Source organism: Indicator indicator, chromosome 8 (assembly GCF_027791375.1).
Source record: "Indicator indicator isolate 239-I01 chromosome 8, UM_Iind_1.1, whole genome shotgun sequence".
NCBI classification, from domain to species: domain Eukaryota; kingdom Metazoa; phylum Chordata; class Aves; order Piciformes; family Indicatoridae; genus Indicator; species Indicator indicator.
In genome coordinates, this window is record NC_072017.1 from 3,481,300 (window position 1) to 3,498,607 (window position 17,308).

General features: G+C 45.2%; 1 protein-coding gene across 1 annotated transcript in view; it reads left to right on the plus strand.

The window, feature by feature from the left end:
- The window catches only part of CORIN (corin, serine peptidase), a 132,661-nt gene that overhangs the window by 19,450 nt on the left and 95,903 nt on the right, over window positions 1–17,308 (plus strand). Inside the window, exon 3 of the mRNA XM_054383028.1 lies at window positions 1,937–2,389. Coding sequence (XP_054239003.1) covers window positions 1,937–2,389 — 453 coding nt within the window. The remainder of the gene's footprint in view (window positions 1–1,936; window positions 2,390–17,308) is intronic.

Sequence of the window (17,308 nt, forward strand, 5' to 3'; positions counted from 1 at the left end):
TCTGGGCAGCACATTCTAATGGCCAATTACTCTTTCTGTGGAGAACTTTCTCCTCACCTCCAGCCTAAACTTCCCCAGGTGCAGCTTGAGACTGTGTCCTCTTGTTCTGCCACTGGCTGCCTGGGAGAAGAGCCCCAACCCTCGGAACAAATGATTTCCAGATCAGAGTGGAAAGAAAACACCTGTGGGATTTGCTTTGTAGAGAACAACAGGAGGTGAATTGTTGCTAATGTGCTTCAGGTGTGACCATCTCTTTGGTCTGAGGGCCTGTAGGTAGCAGTGAGGGTCAGAGAGAAGAAAAGGAGCTGAAGGAGCAAGCAGAAACCTCTTTTTATTAGACTCTCCACATGGAACCTAGTCAGAGTAAGTGACGTTTCAGGCTTTTTCTTTGGAATTTGGCTAAGGCAAGTCTGTTGTATTTGTGTTCATCACTGAAAGGGAAATATGTCTGCACTGCCTTGTTTTTTGCTTTATTGTCTTGAAACAATGTAAGACCAGTGCTTAAACATCACTGCTAGGAGTAGACAACAAGAAAAAGATATTAAAATCACCACTGGCTGCCAGCACATTTGAGAACAGTTGTGAAGTTTTTATGTTTTGAGGGATTCCTTTAATTTATTTGTAATCAAGCCTAGCTCATGATTGTTTAACTATTTACAGAAATAGCTTGTGGCAAAAATTGCCAGCAGTGTGCTCATGCAGCCCAGAAGGCAAAATGTGTCCTAGGCTGGATCAAGAGGAGTGTGGGCAGCAGGGCCAGAGAGGGGATTCTGCCCCTTGACTCTACTATAAGACCCCACCTTCCAGTTCTGTTGTCATAAGAAGGACACAGAGCTGTTGGAGTGAGCCCAGAGGAAGACCACAAAGATGATCCAAGGGCTGGAGCACCTCTGCTATATGGACAGGCTGAGGGAGCTGGGGTTCAGCCTGGAGAAGAGAGGATTCTGGGAGGACATGAGAGCTGCCTTGCAGTACCTGAAGGGATCCTCTAAGAAGGCTGCAGAGGGACTTTTCTTCAGGGTGTCTAGTGACAGGACAAGGGGGAATGGTTTGAAGCTGAGGGAGAGTAGGGTTAGACTGGATCTTAGGAAGAAGTTCTTCAGTATAAGGGTGGTGAGACTCTGGAATAGGTTACCCAGGGAGGTTGTGGCTGCCTCCTGCCTGGAGGTGTTGAAGGTCAGGCTGGATGAGGCCTTGAGCAGCTGAGTCTAGTTGAGAGGTGTCCCTGCCCATGGCAGGGAGGTTGGAGCAGGTGATCTCTAAAATATCCCTTCCTGAGCCATTCTGTGATTCTGCTTGCCAAAAAACGTGATCTAGAATGGTGCTTCTCTTCTACCACTGAATATGGCTCTAATATATATATATTTAAAAGCTCTGAGTTGGTGTTTTGTAGGTTTTATTACAGCTGCCTAAATTGTATGTTCAATGCATGCTTGAGTTGCCTTCTTTATTGTTTGGATTAATGAACTATTTCAGTCATAATCATAGATTAAAAACAGATCTAGTGTGAGGTGTCCCTGGCCATGGCAGGGATGGTTGGAACTGGATGATCTTTGAGGTCCCTTCCAACCCTGACAGTTCTGTGATCATGACAGAATAAACGTATCTTGGAGCTCCCCAAAATGACCCTCTAGAGTCACTTTATCCTTCCTAGTAATGACCTACTACAAGTAGGATTAAAACCTTTTTACTTCATGGAAGTGCTTATTTGTTTCTCTCTTTACCCTGCAACAGCCACAGCTTTTGTTTTGATGTGATGCTGTGATTTTGTTGCTACATGAAATTAACTTCAGCTCTCTTTTTGGCTTTGAAAGAAATATTGCTTTTCAAATCTCTGCCATTTTATTAATGCTTAACCTCCCAAACCAGATGGCTGGCACTTGGCCTTCCAACTGATGGTAATATTGGTGCTTTTTTTGGTGTAACTTTCTTCCAGGAGTCTTGGAAAAAACCTGCTTTTATTCAAATGGAAGCGAGATCCTCACAGCTGATGGGGACATGGAGACATCTGATGTTCTCTTGCCAAACGGCCTTGAAAACAGTTCCAAGACTGATGCCACAATGGATCTCAGCACACAGCCCTCTGGCTGGACCACCATGCCTTTACCCCACACTGACCAAATGAACAAGGGCTCAAATATATTGAGAGAGACTTCCCAGGAAAATTCATTTGCTCTTGCAACTGAAGCCACAGCGCTCAGCCCTCGCCCTGCACATGATGCTGCTTTGCCAAAGAGCTCTGAAGGCAGCACCCAGCTGTTTACCACTGCAGAGGAGGCAACTTTGTGGTCCACAGATGCATCCTTTAACAACACAGAGGAGATGACCACTCTGCCAGGCTTAAGTCCTACCCAACCATCTGTGTCACAAGAGATGGATCAGAAAAAAAGTAAGTTGACATTTTCTTGGGCTTCATAATTCTGACTGCAAAAGTACAGAGCACAGTGTTGGCCTTGTGTTCCCACAAGTCCTGAAGGACCACATGGGGGTGGTGGTAGTAGGTCAAATTAAGGCTCTCTTGCTTGGTGTCTGGATCCAACCCTGACCATTAGCATATGCTTAAAGAAGAATAAGCTTTGGTCAGCACACAGAGAATCACAGAATCATAGAATCAGTCAGGGTTGGAAGGGACCACAAGGATCATGGTCCCTTCCAACCTGCCATGGGCAGGGACACCTCACACTACAGCAGGCTGGCCAGAGCCTCATCCAGCCTGGCCTTAAACACCTCCAGGGATGGGGCCTCAACCACCTCCCTGGACAACCCATTCCAGGCTCTCACCACTCTCATGGTGAAGAACTTCTTCCTCACATCCAATCTGAATCTCCCCACTTCCAGCTTTGTTCCATTCCCCCTAGTCCTCTCTCTACCTGATAGCCTAAAAAGTCCCTCCCCAGCTTTCTTGGAGCCCCCTTCAGATGCTGGAAGGCCACAATAAGGTCACCTCAGAGCCTTCTCTTCTCCAGACTGAACAGCCCCAAGAGACACTTCAGCATTATATGGGAGCAGGTTCCAGGCATCTGCAGGGAGTCCCAGTGTGCATTCTCCCATGAATTTATGTAATCACTTTTGAACTCATTGTAGAAGGGAGGCTTGAGCTTTCCAGGCCTGTTTTATGGGAAATAATCTCCAAATGAAGTGTGAGCTGATTTTCCATCATCATCAGCACACACTAGCAGATCATCCATCGCTACCGGTTTCATCCGGTTCAAGCACGGGGAGGTGGAGGTATTTCTGTTGATTCAGTAAGCTTTGACTTCAGGCTGGGTTTATGCAGGGTGTGTTAAAAGATAAATGGTATGTCATGCAGCACAGAGGCTGTCAGTGCAAAGCCAAGCAGACAAAATTCTCTGCACACATCTGAGCTGGCATTCATCTGCCTGTAATGTTTTCAGTCTGGTGCCAGCATCCCTAGCCCTCGATTGGCTTCACTGGTGAACCACAGCTTCAATAAAAGATGTTAGAGGATGTGAATGGGAGGAATGATGAACATTGTGACCACATGGTATTCACTCAAGGCTTTAAAAATAACATCACTAAGGCATTGCTGAGTTGCTGAGTGGGGAGGAATGAGATTTGGCACATGTGACAGCCATTATTTGAAAAGTTCTTGAGGCAAAGGGAGGTCTTCAGCAGAAATTCTGGTGAAGAATAGCTTAGTGGGTAAAGGGAAGTGCTTGGCACCATAAGGAAGAGGTGAGAAAGTGTGTTCTTATTTTATAAGGGGAAGCAAGGCCTTACAAGTCTATCAGAAAGTTCTTGGAAGTCCTTGCTGGATAATACAACAGCCTTGGCTTTGCAAAATGCTGTTGAGTCTTCACTGAGGCTTTCCTCACAGACTACTTCCTTGTTAAAAGACAGAAGGAAAAAAACAGGATGAATGGCTAGGGTCCACAATAAAGAAAGCTACTGATGGGGTTTTCTGATCTGGGAATAGTCAAGTAACATCACTGCTGCTACTACAGAATGATTTGTCTAAATTTAATAGCTCAGGATCACAAAACAGTGTCATAAATACAACAGAACATAGCAGGGAGAATAGAATAGAACATAAAATAGTAGGGAGAGTGGCACAAAGTCACCTAGACATTTTACCAACCAATAGATCAAAAAGAATGCTGGAAAGTGTTCAACAGCCTTAACTCCATGTAATACAGTGCTGGACTCTCAGCTAGGTTTGCTTCCTCCTTCTCCCCTCTCAAAAGAACCCCAACAACCCAAAAAGAACAAAAAAACCTAACCCCCCCCAAACCCAAGAAAACAAAACATACCCCCAAACAAACTAAACACACACACACAGGAACAACACAACAAAACCAAAGAAAAACCCAGACAAACAAACAAAAAAACCCACAAAAACAAAACCAAACCCAAAAAATCAACAACCCCAACCTCACAGTTTATTGCAGGCAGCATTCTGGCTCCATGACTGTCAGGAAGGCAAAGAGAGAGTTTGCCATGAAGTCTGAAAATCTCTTTAGATCAATGTATCAGTTCGGTGAGATAAAAGTAGAATTGGAAAAGACAAGTGGCAGGTAACCAGAGCAGGAGAGAGACATGGAATAGGTTAGCTGTGAGGATGCACTAAGCAGGAGGCAGACATCGTTTTCCTCCTGAAAACAATGGAGCTGGCTGGCTCCATTGAATAAAGCTGGCTGAGGAGTAAGTAGTTGTAGTAATCTCCATGCTCACTGTTTTTGGCTGGCTTTTTTTTATCAGTAGGTACCTTTTCTCCTTTTTTTTTTTTTTTTTCCAATCAGTAAGTTAAAACAAAAAAAAACCATAAAGGAGCCATACCTGGAATGATGAGAAAACCAGAAAGTATGAAAATGCTTGGGAGCACTTCGTGTGGGGTGGTTCTGTTGGGGGCTTTTAAACAAAATCACAGAATCAGCCAGGTTGGAAGAGACCTCCAAGCTCATCCAGTCCAACCAATCACCCAGCCCTATCCAATCAACCAGACCATGGCACTAAGTGCCTCATCCAGGCTTTTCTTGAACATCTCCAGGGTCAGTGATTCCACCACCTCCCTGGGCAGCACATTCCAATGGGCAATCTCTCTCTCTGTGAAGAACTTACTCCTACTATCCAGCCTAGACCTCCCCTGGCACAGCTTGAGACTGTCCCCCCTCATTCTGCTGCTGGTTGCCTGGGAGAAGAGACCAACCCCCACCCGGCTACAACCTCCCTTCAGGTAGATGTAGACAGCAATGAGGTCACCCCTGAGCCTCCTCTTTGATAGTCCTCTTGCAACCTCTGACTTGTGAAGGCTCAAGATTTTAGGTTGCCAGGAGTTATAATCCTAAGTGGGTTTTTTCCCCCCCTTATATTTGCCCTAAATTCTTAGAATTTTTCTTGAACGTCCAGTGCTGGTGTGGTGGGTTGAAATTACCACCCCCAAAACTAACTTGAGGGAATTACCCCCCCAGATAAAATTGCCAGGCCAGCTGAGTTGGAAAAGCAAATGAAGTTCTATTTACAAGCAGACTACAATCTAGAAACATGTGTACAAAATAAACAATATTTACACGTATTTACAATTTATAAACAACATAAGAACTGCCCTGGACAAAACCAGAAGGTTACCAACAGCTTCCTTCTCTCTCCCCTGCAGACAAGGGAAAAAGAAAGAGGAGGAAAAGCAGGGAGTAGGCTGTCAGTGCTTAGCCACAATGAAGAAATGCAGCCAAGGTCAGCAACGGCCAAGCAAAAGCTACCAGCTAGCATCTGCTAGAGCAAAGAAGCTGAAAAGAGAGTTAGTTTATACCTCTAACTTTGTTAGTTATCAGCCCAATGGCATTAGTTAGACCTTAGCATTATTTTTCTTTTTGCATCCAGTGGTAATTTATTTACATTCTACCACTTTCCTACTCCAGATCTGTGGAAAAAAATTCCTAGGCATCAGCCTGAAACTGCCTCAGCTGGCCCCTACCAAAGGCAAGCTTCCCAGTTAAACATATCCTGTGTTACCCCTCTTCTGGAAAGCAAGGGAAGGAATGCTTTTCCTGGTGAGGGATTTGAGCTTCATGTTTTCTGAAGGCATAGGCCATGCTTCTAGGTCACTAGGGGGTGGTTCACTGGAGAGTTTTCTGATAGCAAAAAATGCCAGGAGAGGAGTGTTGAGTGGGCTCCTAGGTTCAGTGGTGTGTAATGATGGACTTTAGAGGTATAGACAGTGACACTCTGTTCAGCTGTGAATCAGAAAAAGAACCATGCACTAAATGGTGATTGTCTTAGGGGCTGTTTTTCCAAGATAGCTATCAGTACCAGTCTATTTTGGTACTTATTTGTTTCCCTCTTTGGAGCAGAAGTAGGCTGCAGTTAGGCATTAAAGTGGGAGATTGACCAGGAGAGATCTCAAGTGTATGGGATTGAGCAGGATGTTTTCATTTCACAGTATCACAGTACAGCAGAGGCTGGAAGGGACCTCCAGAGATCATCAGGTCCAACCCCCTTGCCAGAGCAGCATCACTTAGTGTAGTCTGCACAGGAATGCATCCAGGTGGGTTTGGAAAGTCTCCAGAGAAGGAGACTCCACAACCCCCCTGGGCAGCCTGTTCCAGTGCTCTGTCACCCTCACTGTAAAGAAGTTTCTCCTCATGTTGAGCTGAAATCTTCTATGTTCAGGTTTGTATCTGTTGTTTCTTGTCTTATTAGTGCACACCACTGAAAAGAGCCTGGCCCCCTCCACTTGACACCCACCCCTCAGCTATTAATAGACATTGATCAGATCCCCTCTCAGCCTTCTCTTCTCCAGAAGAAAACACAGCCCCAGGACTCTCAGTCAATTTCAAATGAAGCAAACTCCCTGTTCTGTGATGCTGCTGATTTGGGGAGACATGAAGAAGAGTGAATGAGGGTTGATATCCTTTCTAGGAAAGCATCCTGTAAACTAATGGAATTACCCATTCGGACAAGAGGTGTTAGCATCTGATTTTGTTTCTTCCATGCACTGATGTTTATGCATGCATACATTTAACATCCCTTTTCTTCTGTGCCAAGCCTCCCATATTTCTAGCAGCCAGCCTAGTAACCCTTCTGCCATTACAAAAAGCCTCACTGGAGAACTGTGACAGCCTTCAAGTCATAATGTCACCAAGCTTGGTCTTGTGCCATACCTCACCCTCACCAAAGCAGGCTCCAGCACTGTGGGAAGCTGGGAATGCAAGACCTGTTCCTTAGCACAGCCCTAGAAGCTGCAGCAGGGCTCAGTGGTGCCCAGGATGGTGCCTGTGGTTGTGGCTGAGTGACACCAGGTTTAGTCCCACTTGACTGGCACCACTGTAGGAGGCTGAGAGTGGGTCTGGGGTGGGCAACACCCTCACAGATCTTGTCTGTTTGGCTGTGCACCAACAGTCTCTGTGTTGGATGAGAGGCAATGGCTTCAAACTAGAGAAGAGCAGACTTAGATTGGATGTTAGGAACAAGTTCTGCACCATGAGGGTGGTGGAACACTGCAACAGGTTGCCCAGGGAGGTGGTTGAGGCCCCATCCCTGGAGATATTCAAGGTGAGGCTGGACAGGGCTCTGTGCAACCTGATCTAGTTGAGGATGTCCCTGCTGACTGCAGAGGGGGTTGGACTGGATGAGCTTTGGAGGTTCCCTCCAACCCAGTCCATTCTGTGATTGTGTGACTAAAGAAAGGTCCAGGGAGTATCCTGCTCTGCAACACACTCTTTGCCAGATGTGATAACAAATTCAGAAGATCTAAGCTGCAGTATTTCTGGCTAACACAAATCATCTTGCACAGGCTGTCTATGCCACAATGAAACAAGCACATACACACCTCTGAAAAAATGGAGGTGAGGGAATTTTCCATCAGGAAAACAAGAATTTGGTCAACTGATCAGTCCTTAGTCAGCCAGGGCTGTGAAGGTCAGCATCAGACCTTAAGCTCCACCTTCAGTCTGCCAGGCAGGAACCTGCAGTTTTCAAAGCACAGGTTTCATGTGCTTGCAGTGTTCTCCTTAGCTAGGGTGGTGCTGCCTTCTGCTCTTAGTTTCTGGGCAGATTTGACAGGGAGAGGGTTTAATTAATTAATTTAATTAATTTATTTTTCTGGAAGTGAGGTGGGCATAAGTTAGCACAGCGAGCCTGACTTGGAAAAAAAGGATCCTAATTTCTTCCAGAACAGATCAGAAAGAGTAATTTGGCTCTTCTGGAAAGGTAATTAAGCAGAGACAAGTGGGACAGCTCAGGCACAGCCTATTTCCAGCCTGATCTATTCATAGCCTGTTGACTATTTCAGCCAATGTAAGCCTTTTACAAAGTACTGTGTTGCTTTGAACAGAGCAGTATTGGTGCATAACTAAATGTTGTCAATCAAGCTGGCATTTGTTTTCACTGATTAAAAACACATTCATTTTTAAAAAGCCCAAGACAACCAACCAAACCCATCTGGGTCCTGTGGAAGCTACTATTTTATTTTATTTATTTTTTACCAGCCCTTTCTTTTAACAAAGCCTATCAAGAGGGACCAAAGTCATGCACAAGTTCCAAAACAATAGCAAATTCCTGTCCAACCTAATATGCCATGGAAAACAGTCTCTGGTGATAGAGCTAATGCTAAAATCAATTTTGTTTTGTGCCTTTTGGTTTATTTAATGGTAGGTTCTTAGGAAAAAACAACCTAAAGTCTCAAATTTCGCTGAAGAATCTTGCAATTAGGAAATAACTAATTAAAATACCAGATCTGGAGTACAGGCCAGCTCACACCTCATGGGGGGTAGGTGTTTAGTCTCAGCTTTGGCTAATGAGCTTACCTGCTCTCAGCTCTGCCTGTCCAGGGGGATTAAAGAAGCAAGAATGTGCCTCAGCCAAAAAAAAGGGCAGCATCTGGAAGCACCTTGGTGAAGTGAGGCTCCAAAAAAAAAAATTAAAAAAAAAAAAAAATGAGGTGGCTTGATGAAAAGTCCAGCCTTCTGCGATATATTCCTTGGTCAGGAGAATAACTGAGTTAGAATTTATGATTGCATTGAGATCTGAGCAAGAAAGTGTCTGGTGGATACTGGCTGTGGTGTTCTGCTGTGCAGCAGCTGGTACAGATTGCCTTAAAAGAAATAAAAATAGTGATAACACTTCAGCTCTGATCTAAAATATGAGTTATTTCCCTCATGGCTAATCCCCTCTCTGTGACCTGGGAGACAATGAATTGTGTTTCCCTCTACTGCAGGTGGTCAGTAGCCTTATCACCTCTCCCTTTGGTACCTGTGGAGCACAGGGGGGAGCTGGGAATCACTCATTCCTTTCAAATTGTATAATCTATTAGCTGAAGGCAGCTTAATGCAGAGCAGTTGTTTGCAGCTGGGGGCTGGAGTTCAAAAGCTTGGTTCCTTCTTCCCCACACAAGCTATTGCATGTCAGCTGAGCTTCATTTAAGGGGTAGTGAGGATGAGCAGAGGGCTGGAGCACCTCTCCCGTGAAGACAGACTGAGAGAGTTGGGGCTGTTCAGTCTGGAGAAGAGAAGGCTCCAAGGAGACCTTCTTGTGGCCTTCCAGTATCTGAAGGGGGCTACAAGAAAGCTGGGGAGGGACTTCTTAGGGTGTCAGGTAATGATAGGAGACTAGGAATGGAATAAAATGGAATAAAACTAGAATTGGTTAGATTCAGATTGGATGTTAGGAAGAAGTTCTTCCCCATGAGGGTGGTGAGACACTGGAACAGGTTGCTCAGGGTGGTGGTGGAAGCCTCATCCCTGGAGGTGTTTAAGGCCAGGCTGGATGTGGCTCTGAGTAACCTGATCTAGTGTGAGATGTCCCTGCCCATGGCAGGGGGTTGGAACTGGGTGATCCTTGAGGATCCCTTCCAACCCTGACAATTCTGTGATTCTAGTGGTGCTGAGAAGGTGTCTCTCTTTTGCTCAGAGCCATTCAGTGCTGTATCCCTCTTTATATGATGGTATTTCTTGTCTCCTTGATGAGCTGGCTCAGCTCTAACAGTTAGCTCTTGGCTGCTTTGGCACCAGAGTTGTTGAAAAGGCAATGACAGGCACACATGGTTGAGAGGGAGCAGTATTGCACCATTGCATCTATTCAATTGTCTTGTGAAATAGTTCCCTGCCTGTTTCAGTTGGCCTAAGAAGAGTCATGACCTTCTCTTAGTCATGACCTTCTGTTGGTCACGACCTTCTGTGAGACACTTAACAGTACCTTGCTTGTATCTTTAGGCTACTTACAGCTGTTATTGAGACATGACTGTGACCCACAGGAGGCATGAACTCCTCAATGTCTGCCCAGATGTAAATGGCACAGGTTTGGTACTGCTCTTCTCGAGGGGATGCCTTTTGTGCTGTGGTGAAGCTGTACAAAGGCTCTCCTGCCAAACCTCCTTTTAGGGATGGAGACCTTGCACTTCATTTCTGAAGTGCTTCTGAGCAAGGAGATTTCTGAACTCTGCAGGGTCATTCCTGTTCATAATCACCTCAAATGAAAGCTCCTAGCACTTTAACTTCAGTGCTGCTTAATCCTTCTTTCTCTTTGGCAATGTGCTGTAGAGGATCCTAGTTCTGGCAAAGGAGAAATTTTTATTGGTCACAGATTGGGGAGAACTTTCTTTTTCCCTTGTCTCCTGTCCTTTTTGCATTTAGGAACTGGAAATACTGCTGCTTGTGCATACTTTTTCTTTTGCATTGGCTACAGATGCAGTCTTTACCAAAAAGCTCTTGACTGTGGCAGCATTCTTGAGGCAAGAAACATTTATCAGCTCCTCAAGGATGTTTTGGTCCTGTCAAGAGAGACTGTCAGAAGTGGAGACTTTGCTGTGGACAGTTGTTTGTAATATTGCCCTTTTACAACACACCATAAAGTATTCCCATTGTCTTTTCCTTCACTTCCTGAGTGCTTTATGGATACTTTTAGGTACCAGCTTTCTCTTTCTGTTAGGTACAACTCAGTAGATTGAGTTCAGTGATGAACTTTGTGCTGTTTTGCAGCTGTATAAAGGGCTTCCCCCTGTTAAGCCTTTCTTTAGGGACCAAGGCATTGCATTTAACGTGTTGTAAAGTGCTTCTGATTGCACCTGATGGTGTGTCTGACAGTTTATTTGCTATCTGGGAATTGATCTGGTTTGGTTTTGGCTGTTCTAGAAAGGCAAGAGAGTCATAGAATCAGTCAGGGTTGGAAGGCACCACAAGGATCATCCAGTTCCAACCCCCCTGCCATGCCCAGGGACACCTCACACTACAGCAGGCTGCCCAGAGCCTCATCCAGCCTGGCTGCAAACACCTCCAGGGATGGGGCCTCAACCCTGGTCAACCCATTCCAGGCTCTCACCACTCTCATGGGGAAGAACTTCCTCACATCCAGCCTGAATCTCCCCACTTCCAGCTTTATTCCATTCCCCCTAGTCCTATCCCTACCTGATAGCCTAAAAAGTCCCTCCCCAGCTTTCTTGTATCCCCTTCAGATACTGCAAGGCCACAATAAGGTCACCTCAGAGCCTCCTTTGCTCCAGACTGAACAGCCCCAACTCTCTCAGTCTCTCCCCATAGGAGAGGTGCTCCAGCCCTCTGGAGTCCTTTTAGGTCAAGTCAGTGTGGATGTTACAAAGTTCATGGATATCTATTTATGTATTTAGCTAAAATTTTGTTGTCAAAACACTTCAGATGACTGAAAGCAAAATGCTTTGAATGCCAAACTGTAGTTAACCATAGGTTAGCTCTTATAGAAGCAAGCCTACAAAAGCTCTGCTGAACAAGCTCATTTAGCTTGACTTTGAATTTTCAAAGGCATCAGGAACATGAGGTGTATGCTACCAGTCCTGCTTCTGGCAGTTTTAGCTTTTTTGATGAAGTCCAACCAAAACAGTTATTTAACAACCCAAATTTACATGGAAATAGGCAAATAGAGTCTTCTTCCAGCAGTTTATAAAGGGCTTACTTCATGGTGAGCAAAAGATCTTATAAACCTAGTATCTTTAAAGACATTTTGAAGCATTGCAGCCCTTGAATGATGTACATACTTTCTGTATATGAATAGGATGACCCATCCTGTAGGCATCTAGAAGAAGGATGGAGGGAGACCTGTAGTGATAAGATGAGGGACAATGGCTTCAAACTAGAGAAGAGTAGAATTAGATTGGATGTTAGGTACAGGTTCTGCAGCATGAGGGTAGCTGAACAGTGGAACAGATTGCCCAGGGAGGTGGTTGAGGCCCCATCCCTAGTGATATTCAAGACTAGATGACCTTTGAAGGTCCTTTCCAACCCAGACCATTCTATGATCTTGTTCTGTCTTTTTCTGTCTTCTTATTTTATACCCATTAAAGCTTTTCTACTCTTCAGTACAGACAAGGAGGATTTACTTACCTACCAGTGACCAAAAAAAAAAAAAAAAATCCTCTAAATTACCTACCACTTTCTACTATCTTTATGGAATTACTGGATAATGATTAGAGTTACATATTAATTCTGTTTAACACAGGGTCTATCATGACATAAACCCTTTTATTCTCCAAGTAGGTACTAAAGGTAAGTGGACAACACTGTTGTGGATTGACAGCTGGGTGCCAGATGCCCACTCAGCTGCTCTCTCGTACCCCTTCCTCAGCAGGTCAGAGGGAGGAAAATAAGATGGAAAAGCTGTGGTGAAGTCAGAGAAGTCACTTACCAATTACCAACACAGGCTTAACCTGGCAAGAATTGATTCAATATATTGCCAATTAATAATAGAGTTTGGGATAGTGAGAAAGAAATGCAGAGACTAAATTACCTTTCCCCCACCCTTCTTCCCAGGGTCAAGTTCATTCTGTTTCTCCTCCTCCTCCACCTCTCTCCTACTATGAGTGGCACAGTGGGGATGGGGAATGGGGTTGTGGTCAGTCCACACATTTCCTGTCTCCTGTTTCTTCCTCTTCATAGTTTTTTTTTTTTTTTTTTCCCTGCCCCAGACTGGGGTTCCTCCCACTGGTGCAGTGCTTTCAGAACAGCTCCCATGTGGGTCCTCTCTATGGAGTGCAGTCTCTCAGGGTAAGCCTGTTCCAGCATCAGAACTTGCTGACAAGAATTTGTTTCAGAGTATTGCAAGACTATTCTCTTGTTGTTGTTGTTGTGACATCTAACATGTTTTACAAGAAAGCCAGTGTGCTAGAAGTAAATTTGTGAAATCTTTTGACAAATCTTCATGGTTTTATATGATAGATGACCTACCCCTTTTGCTATGTTCTAAAAGGGGCAGTTTAGCAACAGAGCTACATCAGACAATGGAATATGTGTAGTGTGGGGCTGAATTTGTGAATATTTGAGGATCGGTGATCTAGTGAGTCAGGAGTCAAAACAGATGGGTCATGAACCATAGTTAAGGACCTAAGCAATGTCCCTATAGCTCTAGAATATTTTCATAGAATCATAGAATTGTCAGGGTTGGAAGGGACCTCAAGGATCATCCAGTTCCAACCCCCCTGCCATGGGCAGGGACACCTCACACTACAGCAGGTTGCTCACAGCCACATCCAGCCTGGCCTTAAACACCTCCAGGGATGAGGCTGCCACCACCTCCCTGGGCAACCTGTTTCAGTGTCTCACTGAAACAGTTTAGCCACAGTCACTTCTATTGACTTCCTCATCAGAGTGATCAATACAGTCACCACAATAACCCAAGATGGGGAGAATTTACCCATCTGACTTGATTGTGATAGAGCAACCTGGTCACTTCTATTGACTTCCTCATCAGAGTGACCAATATGATTACCATAACAACCCAAGATGGGGAGAACTTGCCCCTCTTACTTGATTGTGATGGAGCAACTCCCTACCCAAGATGGGGAGAACTTGCCCCTCTTACTTGATTGTGATGGAGCAACTCCCTACCCAGGATGGGGAGAACTTGCCCCTCTTGATTGTGATGGAGCAACTCCCTACCCAAGATGGGGAGAACTTGCCCCTCTTACTTGGTTGTGGTAGAGCAACTCCCTACCCAGGATGGGGAGAACTTGCCCCTCTTACTTGATTGTGATGGAGCAACTCCCTACCCAAGATGGGGAGAACTTGCCCCTCTTACTTGATTGTGGTAGAGCAACTCCCTACCCAGGATGGGGAGAACTTGCCCCTCTTACTTGATTGTGGTAGAGCAACTCCCTACCCAAGATGGGGAGAACTTGCCCCTCTTACTTGATTGTGGTAGAGCAACTCCCTACCCAAGATGGGGAGAACTTGCCCCTCTTACTTGATTGTGATGGAGCAACTCCCTACCCAAGATGGGGAGAACTTGCCCCTCTTACTTGGTTGTGGTGGAGCAACTCCTACCCAGGATGGGGAGAACTTGCCCCTCTTACTTGATTGTGATGGAGCAACTCCCTACCCAAGATGGGGAGAACTTGCCCCTCTTACTTGATTGTGGTAGAGCAACTCCCTACCCAAGATGGGGAGAACTTGCCCCTCTTACTTGATTGTGGTAGAGCAACTCCCTACCCAGGATGGGGAGAACTTGCCCCTCTTACTTGATTGTGATGGAGCAACTCCCTACCCAAGATGGGGAGAACTTGCCCCTCTTACTTGATTGTGATGGAGCAACTCCCTACCCAAGATGGGGAGAACTTGCCCCTCTTACTTGGTTGTGGTGGAGCAACTCCCTACCCAGGATGGGGAGAACTTGCCCCTCTTACTTGATTGTGATGGAGCAACTCCCTACCCAGGATGGGGAGAACTTGCCCCTCTTACTTGATTGTGATGGAGCAACTCCCTACCCAGGATGGGGAGAACTTGCCCCTCTTACTTGATTGTGATGGAGCAACTCCCTACCCAGGATGGGGAGAACTTGCCCCTCTTACTTGATTGTGATGGAGCAACTCCCTACCCAGGATGGGGAGAACTTGCCCCTCTTACTTGATTGTGGTAGAGCAACTCCCTACCCAGGATGGGGAGAACTTGCCCCTCTTACTTGATTGTGGTAGAGCAACTCCCTACCCAGGATGGGGAGAACTTGCCCCTCTTACTTGATTGTGGTAGAGCAACTCCCTACCCAGGATGGGGAGAACTTGCCCCTCTTACTTGATTGTGGTAGAGCAACTCCCTACCCAGGATGGGGAGAACTTGCCCCTCTTACTTGATTGTGATGGAGCAACTCCCTACCCAGGATGGGGAGAACTTGCCCCTCTTACTTGATTGTGATAGAGCAACTCCCTGTAGTTTTAGCTTTTCTATAACAGAGAGCAGATAAAAGTGGGAGACAGCAACAAACTGAACAATTTACCAACTGGGCACTCATCTTGTGTCTTCTCTTGGCAAGTAACCTGTGTGTTAGTAGGTGGTTGAATAATTTACTCCTCAGTAAGTCTTTGTCTTTAAAAGCTAAGGCTTTCCATGCTACTTTTTAAGCAAGTGAAGATAAAATAAAGGAATGCTTCAGCTGGTTTTATTTGTAAGACATTGGGAAGTGTTGCTTGGGGTAAATCAGTTAAGAAACCTTTGGGCTGTTTGGTAACTAGCTGGGGTGGGATTCTCAAAGTAAGCCATCAGAGTGACATAATCCCCCAGTACATTGTTTTAGCAAGGAGGGAAAAGAAAAAGGACCTGCTGTAAGTACTTTAGGGATGTTATGAAATTACAATCTGACATGAGAAATAACAGCTGGAGGGAAAGGAGGTGTGTGTGATAATCCACAAAGATGTGGCCTTTATTATGAAAATGCTTGACCTTCTGCTCCTCTAAGAGAGCATCTCTTGACTGCATTTGTGTTATTTGTCCTGTTATTTACATCCTTGGCTTGCTATACATCAGGATGGAAGCACGGAGTGCATTGGTTTCACAGCAGTTGTTAATATAACTTCTAACAGCCTGGATCATGAGATTCTTACAAAATAAGCTTCTTACTGAGTCCAACTTCTTGGTTTTGACTTGTTTCTTTTTTTTTTTTTTTTTTTTTTTTTGCACAGAATCACTCTTAAAATTCCTCCTCCCCACATATCTGAAAACACTTTGCTTGTTTCATACAGTTGCAGAAGTGAACTGTGTCAGTTTTCCTCCCAGCAGTTTCCAGCTAATCATAGGCAGATGACATTGGCTCAGGGACATGATGTTCCTTTTCCAGATGGCAGGTTTGAGTGGAAGTTGGAAACACTGTTTTGATTTGGGGCAAATGTACCTCAATAGATACCAAAGGAATATGTGCAGTTGTAAAGAGTCCTAGTGGGAACCAGAGCTGAGCAAATGGCTTGCAGCTGTCCTTCATTCATTGTGTTACTTTAATTTCTTTCATGCCACTTTCCTTGTCATGAAGAATTTGGGAGCTGCTTCATTTACAGACATCTCTTTTGCAAGCTTTTTTGTATGTCCAGTATTATGATGGCAGTGTGTCTTGGCTCAGGTTAAATCCTGAGCAGCTACAGAGGTCAAGAGAGTGGCACATTTAAAAAACAAAGGCAGCTACTCAGAACAAGACTTGGAGCATATGCTGAAATCATCCCTATTCAGAAAGTGCTTCAGCATGTGCTTTAAAGATGCTCTCAGCAGAGAGGCTGCCCAGCCTCAAGAGTGAAATTCCAAATGCACAAGAGTCAGTGCTTTTCAAAAAGCAGTTGGCATCTCTCTCCCTTATTGACTTGAATGGGGTCTGCTGGTGCTTAGTGGTTCTGAAAGAAGTGTCCATTTATTCTATGGCTATCTGGAGAAGAGAAGGCTCTGAGGTGACCTTATTGTGGCCTTCCAGTATCTGAAGGGGGCTACAACAAAGCTGGGGAGGGACTTTTTAGGCTATCAGGTAGGGACAGGACTAGGGGGAATGGAATAAAGATGGAAGTGGGGAGATTGAGGCTGGATGTGAGGAAGAAGTTCTTCCCCATGAGAGTGGTGAGAGCCTGGAATGGGTTGTCCAGGGAGGTGGTTGGGACCCCATCCCTGGAGGTTTTTGCAGCCAGGCTGGATGAGGCTCTGGCCAGCCTGATCTAGTGTGAGGTGTCCCTGCCCATGGCAGGGGGGTTGGAACTGGATGATCCTTGTGGTCCCTTCCAACCCTGATGATTCTGTGATTCTACCTGTCTCACATGCAGAGATGTGAAGGGTTTTAAGCAGTTTCTTACCAGGTTCTTGAGCACATTGCTAAATTTAGGAATTCCCAAACCTGTGACCTCCGACTCCCTACCCAAGATGGGGAGAATTTGCCCATCTGCTAATAGAGAAGCTCCCTATAGTTTTAGCATTAGGTGTTGGAATTAGCATTTAGGTGTTGGAACTGGATGATCCTTGAGGTCCCTTCCAACCCTGACAATTCTATGATTCTATGAAGATACTCTCGAGCTATAGGACATTGCTTGGACCCTTAACCATGGTTCATGACCCATCTATTTTGACTCCTGACTCACTAGATCACTGAACCT